Source organism: Sinocyclocheilus rhinocerous, unplaced genomic scaffold (assembly GCF_001515625.1).
Source record: "Sinocyclocheilus rhinocerous isolate Xijiao unplaced genomic scaffold, SAMN03320098_v1.1 scaffold554, whole genome shotgun sequence".
NCBI classification, from domain to species: Eukaryota; Metazoa; Chordata; class Actinopteri; order Cypriniformes; family Cyprinidae; genus Sinocyclocheilus; species Sinocyclocheilus rhinocerous.
In genome coordinates this window covers 74,328-85,761 of record NW_015627893.1, presented here as the reverse complement: position 1 = coordinate 85,761, position 11,434 = coordinate 74,328, and the positions used below count along the sequence as shown (strand labels likewise).

The window sequence follows — 11,434 nt, the reverse complement described above, 5'->3', positions numbered from 1 at the left end:
GATTAATCGCGATTAATCGTTTGACAGCACTAAATAAAATACAGTGTAGACCTTAAAAAAAAAGAATAAATAAATAAATGGTTTTTCTTTTACAATGATTTTTTTTTTTTTTTAAGATGACACCATTAAAAGCAGAATGCCATAAATTTACAATTTTCACATTAGATCCCTGTATACGAGAAGTTGAGAATTCCATCATTATAATGTCCAAAAAATACACAGTCCAGGTAGACATTTTGATGCTCTCCTGAGCGCAAACTCGCACTGGAGCAATTGCCAAATCTGTTTCGCCAAAACCCTATTTTTACAGCTTCAACTGAGGGTGCTCTCGCTCGCTTTCGTTAGAGGGTGCTCAACACACTCTCAGCCCCGCAGAACTGGTCCTGGCCCTCGAAATTAGACCACTGATCTATATACATTAGGGATGTGCATCTCATGACTGAGGCCGATACGATACGCATCTCGATGCATAGCCAACAATACGATACATTAAAGATACATATGAAGCAGCTACCGATGCGATGCGATACGATTCACCCCTGTTACGGTGCAGTGCGATCCGATTTCGATTCGATTCGATTCAACACAATGCGATTCGATGCAATATGATGCATTGGAAAAAAATATGATCACTCCTAATGCCTCGAGGACTGTTTCATAAAACAAGTTTACCAACTAAGACTGGCTTATTTCAGGTAGTCTGACTTATTGTCAAATGATCTTGTTCCATAAAGCAAATTTAACATAGGCCTAGATCAAGCTAGTCACTGTGGCAACTTATGCTGGGAAACTAATCTGGTCTAAAGCAGGTTAACTGTCAGACTAAGCTAAACTCCTCTAACACTGACCAATAGGAACGTAATGATATTACCGCATTAAAATAACTAAATTAAAAGTTAAAATCACTGAATTAAAATTTTAAATAAATAATAAAGAAAATGACTATATTTTAACTGCTATAAGAAACACACATTAACTCATTTGAGCTTAGTAATTACTGTGTCTAGCTTACATTTGATTTACCCATTACAATAGTCCCTTTACAGTTACTGCTATCATAAAAATACACTTTATATGTAGAGTTAAAATTCTACAAAAGACACATTTAATGTCCAACAACAAATATTTTAGCAAATTGTATATTTTAATTATTGCGCTTCTATTCGATTGCGCTCCGTCTGTTTAGTGCGCATGCGCACAGCTGCGCTCGTTCACTCGCGTAAGCCTCGCCCACTCCTGACAGCAAAATTGATATGTTTGCATGACTTTCTGACATTTACAGATGAAAAATATACCTGTGACATGTCAGTTATGCTGATGAGAGAGCGCGCTTGAGAAACAGTTTAGAGAGGAGAAATCAATCTACATATAGTTTTTCCTCGGGTCTCCGTGGTGTTGTGATGCGTCATATTCACAAAGCAGCGGTGAAGAGAGCACGCGCTTGAGTAACAGTTTAGAGAGGAGAAATCAATCTACATATAAAATATTGGTCACAGATTATTGGTCACTTTCTAAATAATAAAAGTATAGCGCATCCACTAGTAATTATATATAAATAAATCGTTTTTTTAGCGATGCAAATGCATCAGAAACAATGCATCGCGATACAAATGCCAACTTGTATCCGATGCACACTTTTTAAACCGATGCATCGCATCGTTAACGTTTTATGCCAATGCACCAAGCGAATCAGGGAATCTTCCCATCCCTAATATACATGCAAATGTTCTGTAGATCAGTAAATGACACACAGCTTATTTGTGACCCTGGAGCACAAAGCCAGTCATAAGTAGCACGGGGTATATTTGTAGCAATAGCCAACAATACATTGCATGGGTCAAAATTATCGATTTTTTATGCCAAAAATCCTTAGGATATTAAAGATCATATTACATGAAGATATTTTGTAAATTTCATACCGTAAATATATAAAAACTTAATTTTTGATTAGTAATATGAAAACTTCATTTGGACAACTTTAAAGGCGATTTTCTCAATATTTAGATTTTTTTGCACCCTCAGATTCCAGATTTTCAAATAGTTGTATCTCGGCCAAATATTGTCTTATCCTAACAAACCATACATCAATGGAGAGCTTATTTATTCGGATTTCAGATTATGCATGAATCTCAATTTCAAAAATGGACCCTTATGACTGGTTTTGTGGTGCAGGCCAGGGTCACATTTCTGAGCCCGTGTTGCTGTGAAGACGGCTGTTGTCCAGCAGGGGGCGGTGTGATGATGCTCAGCTGTCGGCGGAGCGCCGTTCATCAGCAGCAGAAGAAATCACCGGGAAACTGCGCTCTCACGCTTTCAGCGCGGTACATAGAGAATTAAACATCACTGACAGGTGAAACCCGTTTTAAACATCTCACCATGCATTGTTGTTGTTATAATCTACTCAGATAAAGCATTAGCTTTGTTTAAACCTGCTGGTCCTGATGTTAATGCCATATTGTGTCTTGCGTTCGTAACATCCGAAGTGACAGAAACAGTTCATTGATTCATGTATTTTATGTATTCACATTTTGTGTGTGTTTTTATGTATATAATTCTCAAGGATCGATCGTCATGTCCCAGAAGAAGAGAGCGGTTTCAGCTTCACAGAGCAAAACTCAGAGAGTAAGAAAAACCACACACAAACAAACGTCCTCCTTACAGATGTACTGGTTTTAAAGTTATTAATGTTGAAACTATGTGATTAAGTGATTTTAAAACTTTTAAAAGTGTACACGTTCACATTTGAACCGATGTATAATGGCAGTATATGATAATCTATGTAGAAAAATAACGTTAAGTGGAAACCAATATTTCAATTCAAGATGGTGTTTTCAAAGTGTTGATCTTACATTCAAATAGTTTCATTCAATACATGCAATAGTATTTATACAAAAGCTCTGTAAAATAATCAAAGAAAAAGAAATGTTTTGTTAATAAGATATCAGACTTGAACAAAGATATTAACAACACAGTGTTAGTGATATTGTGAGTTTGATTGTTTTGTTTGTGTTGTGTGTGTGTGTGCATGTGTTTGTGTGTGTGCATTGTTTGTGTGCATATGTTGTGCGTGTTGTGTGTGTGTGTGCATGTGTTTGTGTGTGTGCGTTGTTTGTGTGCATATGTTGTGCGTGTTGTGTGTGTGTGGTGTGTGTGTGTGTGTTTTGTGTGCATGTGTGTGTGTTTGGCATGTGTTGTGTGTGTGTGTGTGGTGTGTGTTGTTTGTGTGCATATGTTGTGACGGTCAACAAGCTGCGAACGAGGCGATTACAGTCTATTTTGCCGTCCACTTTCCCGCGTTTCGCACACGACGCTGCGGTTATCAGCACTTCTAAAGGTTAACACGTCAGCGTCACAGCTTCCCTTAAACGCCAGTAATGGCTTTTATTCAAGGTGAATTTTCCCTCCGAAATCCTGAATGGCAAATTTAAATGCAAATTCAACGTCAGTACCCAAAAGACCTCTAAATATTCTTAAAACCTGCTGAAAAGCAGTGCATATTCTCTTCCCGCGAGCGTGTTATCGAATGGCCTTTGTCACGGCTGAGGACACTTTCTGCTGATGGAATAAAAAAACGCCTTTCACAGATTGAAATGAGCCGCGGTTGGCCGTGATCGGTATTGGAGAAGCGTTTTGTGCTAGAAAAGAGTGTTAAATACGAGGCAATCACTACGTCAAGCACAAAGATGTGTTGTGTGTGTGTGTGTGTGTGTGTGGACTGCAGCGCTCTCAGGTATCTCTGGATGAGGATGACGAGGCTGCTAATTTTAGCCAGATAACCTCATCTCAGGTCCAGCGAGCCCGAGAGAACTTCACGCCTGACCAGATCGACCGCAAGGTACCTGTCAATCATTTGTGACATTCAGTTCTGTTGTCATAAGCTCTGTGTGTGAAAGCGTTGTCTGGTAGCAGATGCATGGGGTACTTGAGTAGTTTAACAGAGTTTGAATAACACTGAACATCCTAAATGCAAACATTTTGGTTGGTAAAATTGTTCGTCACTTACCCAAACAAACACACAAAAGTTAGCCTTATGTTTATCTATAAGTTAGTGTGTTGTGTTCCAGAACAGTGACAGTTTACTCAGCCCCAAACCATTCAAGATCTCTCTTCAGCTGATTACTTTCTTCCAGGACTTTTCTCTTTTAATGCAGTAATAGGGGCTCAGCGTAGACCATTTTTACATTTTTAAATAAAGTCATGTACATCTTGGATGACCTTGGGGTTAGTACATTTTTATTTTTGGGAGGACTGTTTCTTTATGAGCACAAGCAAATTATAAACTTTCTTGACGATGATACTCCATACTAATAAATGGAGCGGTGGGGGGACACTGGCCGCACTCCTGAGGGTCTTTCACACTTTCTAACTCTCAGTAATTTTTGTCTTTTCTCTGTATGTACACTAGACACTTTTATAAACACTCCATTCTACAAAGACTCAATATGATAATATATGTTTACTTGTGCATTGCACTGCAAATCATCTTGCACTCTGCGCTGCTTCCCCTAAAATATCTCTTTTGCACATTTTCTTGTGCAGTATTTATGTAAAGTTCTTGTACAGTCTCAGATTATGTGAATGTATAGTCAACTGTTTATAGTGTATGTATAGTCAGATGGTCAACTGTTTGTATAGGTTTATAATTGTATTTCTTATACTTCTATTGTTGTATGTTTATATTTATGTTTAACCCTCATGTTGTGTTCTGGACATTTTGACCCAGAGAGAAATTTCTTTCTCCCGAAAATGTTACTTAATGTTATCCAATCGGACTAAGATTTACTGACTTTGTTCACACTGGGCATAACTACTTCCACCGCAAAAATTGTTAATTTACGTAAAACATTTTTTATTTTATTTAACCTTGTTACAAAAAATAGCTTATAAATCTCGTTATGCAATATTATCACCTAATATTGGTATCAATCTTTTTGTCAGCTTGTTTTCTTTCAATTAGGACTGGTTTTGTGTTTGTTTATGGAACTAATTTTTGTAGGCCTCATTAATCTGAGTTTACGTACATCAGTTTTTGAGTGAAAAAAACTTGTAAAAATTGTGGATAATTTTGTCAATATTAAATAAAATATGAAAAAAAATTGCACTGTTTTTCACACTAGCATGCTCTAATGTTTAACCAAGAATTTGTTTTGAAAAGCTTTTATTTTTTGCAAAATTGCAAAAAAAATCACCCTTGTGGTGTTCCCGGTCAAAAATGACTGGCCTACAACAAATAGCTTATAAATCTCTTATGCTGCTATATTATCATCAAATATTGGTATCAATCTTTTTGTCTAATCTGCACTGACTACACCTACTTCTTCTTCTTTGGTTGGTTTTACATTGGGTTTTTAACTGCTTTGTTCTGCTTTTATGCCAAGGTGGCAGAGGTGGTCCAGTTCATCTTAATTAAAGACCAAAAAAAAATACCCATTCGAAGAGCAGGTTTGTCTTCTATGGTCAATGAATTACTCTTCATTAGATCCCCACTGCTTTATAGCTAAATCATTATTCATAATAGAAAATTATATTTATATTGTACAAATTTATTTAATACATTGTTTGTGTTCACTCTCTTTTGACTGATTTCTGCAGATATTGGCAAACATGTGATAAAGGAATACAAAGCCATCTATACAGAAATCATGAACAGAGTTTGCCGCAAATTTGATCAGGTACAACAGATGGAGCATACGGTGACTAAACTGCCTTTTATAGATGTGAATTTGAACAGAGGTGAACTTCTGTGTTTGATGCAGGTGTTTGGATTAAAGCTGGTGGAGATTGACCCCAAAAGTCACATTTATATCCTGATTAATAAGCTGGAGCCCATTCATGGAGAGCCAGTGAGCATGTAAGTAACACACAAGATCTGTGATACCTTTGTTTTTCAGTGTTAGTTAAGACTTCATGTGCTTCTGCAGTAATTCAGTACTTTATTTTGTCCATTCTGGGTTTGTTTAACAGCGGTGTGCTGTTAAGAGGTTGTTTCTCTATTGCTTATGCCTGTTTTGTATAAATTACATGTGCATGTTCATTTTTGTTGAATGGGACAATTCTTGAACGAATTCTCAGCAGATCTTATCTCTTAAGCTGTCCGTTGCCATGAAATGGAGATAATAGACCGACTACCTGACTAACTTTGGGCTGAAACATGAATCAGAGATTGTTTTTGTGTGATTCACGCACACACACCTGCACTAGTTTTGCTGTCTGTTTCTTCTGTCCACACAGGCGTCCTGGAAACCCAAAGACAGGCCTGCTGTTTGTCATTCTGAGTGTCATCTTCATGAAGGGCGGTGTCATTAAAGAGAGTGAGTGGTGCGCCATTCACACAGTCATGTTACGCCGTTACTGATCAGTTTCTGTGGGTGGTTTGTTATTAATGCGTTGTCCATGAATGCTGTAGATCTGGTGTGGAATACACTAAAGAAGCTGCGGGTGGATCCAGGGTTTGTGCACTAGATCCTTTTGAAAAACTAAATTTACGTTTTTGTTGTTTTCGGGGGGTTTTTCACTTCTGATACCTCTGTCTTCTCACAGGGAAAAGCATGACGAGTTTGGTGATGTAAAGAAGGTGGTCACAGATGAGTTTGTACGGCAGAAGTAAGTGAAAGTGGCTTTCAGAATGGGCTTTGCAAAAAATCGAATGCGATTTTCATGCTCATCTCGTCAGTAAAGCCGGTTCTGTGATTAGTAGTAAATCTCCAGCACGTGCTTTCAGATGGAGCGGCATTTATTAGAGTCGTAGATCACTGACAAGCTACGCAAAATCGCGTTCATAATTGCAGGCGATTCATTGCCAATTATGAACACGATTTTACGTCATCTGGAAGCACGTGCTGGAGATTTACTACTAATCACAGAACCGGCTTTACTGACGAGATGAGCATGAAAATCGCATTCGATTTTTTTGCACAGCCCTACTTTCAGAAACAAAATGATTGGCTTTCTATAACCAGTGCAGTGTAGCATCTGCTATTTGATCCATGCCCTGACTTTGAATACTCACTAATGTTTTACGCTGTGTTAGATTAGGCTGTAAGAACATGATACACTCAGAGGTTGTGGGTTTGAGTCCCAGCAGATTTGGTGTGTTCAGAGCTGCTGTTCTTTAGACCATGGACAGGTGGTTTATATCACACCATAGACAATGAAGGGGTCTAGGGAATGAAGACAGAAAGATTCATGTCCTTCATCAAATGACTCCTGACATGCTTCTTGGACCACTGAACCTTTTTTTTTTTTCATGATTTCATTTTGTTTTTCATATGTCTGATTTAGATATTTAGAGTATGTGAAGATCCCTCACACAGAGCCGGTGGAGTATGAGTTTCGCTGGGGTCTGCGGGCAGAGAAGGAGGTGTCCAAACTCAAGCTACTGGAGTTTGTTGGAGAGGTTTGTGCATTTTTGTTTCTGTTGCATTCACCAATACAATTAACCAACCTTTCAGTTACAGTCATTACAAATGTAATGAAATGTGCATTGATCAATCTTTGATTACAAATCTACACATCACACCCACCCTTGATTAATATACTAAGAATCCAGCTATTTTCTAGCCTGTTCTTACCTTTTGAAAGTCTGTAGTCTCTTCTTTTATGTGCACATTTGATAAATACAAGCAAAACAGAGATATCATGTTCATAATATAGCCACAAGTAGCAATTATCTGGGTCTAAACACAAACGACTCATGCAGCGGCTCTTTTCAAATATAATATGAGTCTTTAAGGCTGCTACTGCAGGAAAATGTGGCCCAAATCTGATCAGGTAGGAGTTTTTTTCATGACAGTGTAGGGCTGGACGATATGGCCAAAATTTATATCATAATATTTTTCTTAATTTCGGTCGATATGATATAATTCCAATATCGATATGAACACTATTAAAAAAAGCCTCATAAAAACTGCCAAGAACACACACAACAGATGTCTGTACCTACAAACCTATGAAAATTTTATTTTCAAAGTCTATGAAACTTCCTCCTATAAAACTATATAATATTTTAGAAAAAAAAACAGAACAAATAAATTAATGTTCACCTTTTATTTGTATTTAGCCTTCATACAAAAAAAGAAATGTGAAATCTCTGTCAAATAATCATCTCCTTATTAATATTAATATATTTAACTTCAAACTACAGGCTAACATAGTCAAAAGTTTTTGAACAGTAAGATTTTTAATGTTTTTAAAAAAAAATTATCTTCTGCTTGCCAAGCCTGCATTTATTTGATCCAAAATACAGCAAAAACGGTAACATTTTGAAATATTTTCACTATTTAAAATAACTTTTCTATTAAAAAATATTTTAAAATGTATTTCAAAGCTGAATTTTTAGCATCATTACTCCAGTCACATGATCCTTCAGAAATAATTCTAATATTCTGATTTGCTGCTCAAAAAAACATTTATTATTATTATTATTATTATTATTATGTTGAAAACAGCAGAGTAGCATTTTTCAGGTTTCTTTGATGAATAGAAATTTCAGAAGAACAGCTTTTATCTGAAATAGAAATATTTTTTTAACATTATAAATGTCTTTATCATCCCTTTTGATCAATTCAAAGGGGTCAGCGAATGCGACATGCACTTTTTTCCAAGTTGTTTGAACTTAAATGTGTGTTGGCAGTGTGTGTAGACAACCACCCTATAATGATAAAAATCCACCCAGTGGTTTTTTTGTTAATCTACTAAAATCTTAACCCCTTTCTCAAATGGAGCCGATCTCAGATGCCTGTCTGTGTGACATCACAAAAACAGGCCCCTCCCACGATAGTTTGATTGACAGTAGCGTTTCAGCACAGACTGGACTGGTGTCTTACCTTAGCTCCGCCCTGAGTCAGCTGTCATCAGTCTGCCATTGTTTCACCGCCGGAGCAGATGTAGACAAGAATGACTCCTAAGCTCATTTACTCCCGACATCTGAGCCGCTGAAGATGCAGTGGATTACATTTGTTTCTGAAGAGAATACGCCCCTGATATGCCTAAATGCGTTTATGTTCGCGCAAATCATTCGAGATCCAGCTTCACCTACAGAAGAAGTAAGAGTAAGATTCTTTTATGAATCTTTGCAAATCACCTTTCCTAATAACGTGCTAGTTAGCAAGTACTGCGGCTAAAGTAGACAGTCTCATGAGAACGGCTCGTCACCCCACGGAAGAGAGGGGCGGAGTCAGCAGAGCTCATTTGCATTTAAAGGAACATGGACTAAAACAGCTTGCTGTAAACAGAGCTGATTTTGATGGTAAAAAGGGTGTTGTTTTACACTACCATTGAGAAATTTCAACCAAAGTATGTTATAGACTTTTCATTAAAGGGGTCATATGATGCGATTTCAATTTTTCCTTTCTCTTTGAAGTGTTACAAGCTCTTAGATCTGTAAAGTTGCAAAGACTAAAGTCTCAAATCCAAAGAGATATTCTTTATAAATTTGAGTCAACCACACCTACCTAAAACGACTCGTTCTAACACGTGCCCACATGTCTACGTCACGATGTGGGAAGATTTGCATAACGCCACCCAAATGTTCACGCAAAGAAAGAAGGCGTAACTTTTATTCTCGCTGTAGTATTGTTGCCGCCGCCGCCATGTCGTGAAGGCGCTGTGTGTTTCGTTATGAAAGCGAAACTACTTTGTTTGGTCTTCCAAAAGAGGACAATATCCGCTTCTTTTGTAACATTATAAATGCCTTTATCATCACTTTTGATCAATTTTAAGTATCCTTGCTAAATAAAAGTATTAATTTCTATAATTTCTTTCCCAAAAAAATAATAAAAATTATACTGAATGGAATAGTGTATAATGTTACAAAAGCTTTTTATTTCAGATAAATGCTGATCTTTGGATCTTTCTATTCATCAAAGAATCCTGAAAAGAAAAATGTACTCAACTGTTTTAAATATTGATAATCAGCAAATCAGCATATTAGAATGATTTCTGAAGGATCATGTGACACTGAAGACTGGAGTAATGATGCTGAAAATTTACCTATGTATGATCACAGGAATAAATTACATTTTAAAATCTATTCAAATAGAAAGCAATTTTAAATAGTAAAAATATTTCAACATTTTACTGTTTTTGCTGTACTTTGGATCAAATAAATGCAGCCTTGGTGAGCAGAAGAGAATTCTTAAAAAAAAAAAAAACCTTTAAAAATCTTACTGTTCAAAAACTTTTGACTGGTAGTGTAGGCTGATTATTCTTATAGATTGAAACAAATGTGTTTCGGCCAGAGAAAAGGGTATGAAAAGTGCTCCGAGTCGCTGCAGAAAACAAAAAATTGAACAACAACAAAAACTGGAAATGTTGCTGGAGACGGGCTTATTTAAAATGCAAACTCATTCTCTGCCAGCAGGAGATGCTTTGAGAGCGGTAGAACTAGCGGTTTCTCCAGTAATGGCTGTAATCACAGCAGCTCCGCTCATGAATGCTACTTTATCAGATCAAATGAAAATGCCATCGAAACTTTTCTGAAGACAGTCCTTTCCCTTCAGAGATACATTCATATAAAACACTCGCACATGTTTTGATTTTGAAACGTGCAGTGCTCATGTTTATTCAACGAACGTCAAACGCCACAAATAAATCAATGTATGGGATGTATATCATGTATATCGAAATATCGGAAATGTGTTTAAAAATCATATCACCGTTATTGAAAAAAATTTACATATTGATATTGAATTATTGTCCAGCCGTATGACAGTGTGAACAGCACAAATCAAATGGAATCTGATCTTTTTGATTATGATTTTCCATATGTGGTCCTAAATCTGATACAGGTCTGATGTTTCGCAAATCAATGTCCAGTGGTGTAATGTAACGAAGTAATAATACTTCGTTACAGTACTTAAGTATTTTTTGGGAGTATCTGTACTTTACTTGAGTTTTTATATTTCAGCCAACTTTTACTTTTACTCCACTACATTTCCTAATTAAAATGTATACTTTTACTCCGATACATTTCCCCGAAGCATATTCGTTACTTACTACAAAATAGTCAGAAGAACACGGACTGCAGGAAAGCAGGTTTGACGAATCAGTGGTCTGGCGCTTGCAAGTTAGACTCATGCTCATGTAAACAAGTGCACGCACAACCGCGGATGATTCATTTTCCACTCAAGTCGAGTCTGGGGTGTTAGGCATCATCTGCGATAATGTGGTAAGTGTTGTTGTAATGATGTGCAATCTGACATAATCAAGTATATCATCAGATCACACACAGAGTGCACGCACAGGATTTATTAGTCTATTAAAACTCAAAATTCAAGGCATTCTAAATTGTAGACGCAAAAATGCTTCTGTATGCATTTTATATTTATATAATTTAATATAGTTAACTTAATCTATATCACACAAAGAGTACCGTTTTTCTGCAGATATCAGCATGAACACATTTAATAATTTTATACAAGTTCAGTAAAGCAAT

General features: G+C 36.7%; 1 protein-coding gene across 1 annotated transcript in view; it reads left to right on the top strand.

Moving 5' to 3' along the window:
- Positions 1-2,216: 2,216 nt before the first annotated feature.
- Positions 2,217-11,434, top strand: part of LOC107736943 (non-structural maintenance of chromosomes element 3 homolog) — a 12,258-nt gene continuing 3,040 nt past the window's right edge. Inside the window, exons 1-10 of the mRNA XM_016548326.1 lie at positions 2,217-2,350; positions 2,561-2,622; positions 3,722-3,835; positions 5,379-5,442; positions 5,593-5,672; positions 5,757-5,851; positions 6,232-6,311; positions 6,407-6,449; positions 6,541-6,603; positions 7,282-7,396. Coding sequence (XP_016403812.1) covers positions 2,572-2,622; positions 3,722-3,835; positions 5,379-5,442; positions 5,593-5,672; positions 5,757-5,851; positions 6,232-6,311; positions 6,407-6,449; positions 6,541-6,603; positions 7,282-7,396 — 705 coding nt within the window. The 5' untranslated portion in view covers positions 2,217-2,350; positions 2,561-2,571. The remainder of the gene's footprint in view (positions 2,351-2,560; positions 2,623-3,721; positions 3,836-5,378; positions 5,443-5,592; positions 5,673-5,756; positions 5,852-6,231; positions 6,312-6,406; positions 6,450-6,540; positions 6,604-7,281; positions 7,397-11,434) is intronic.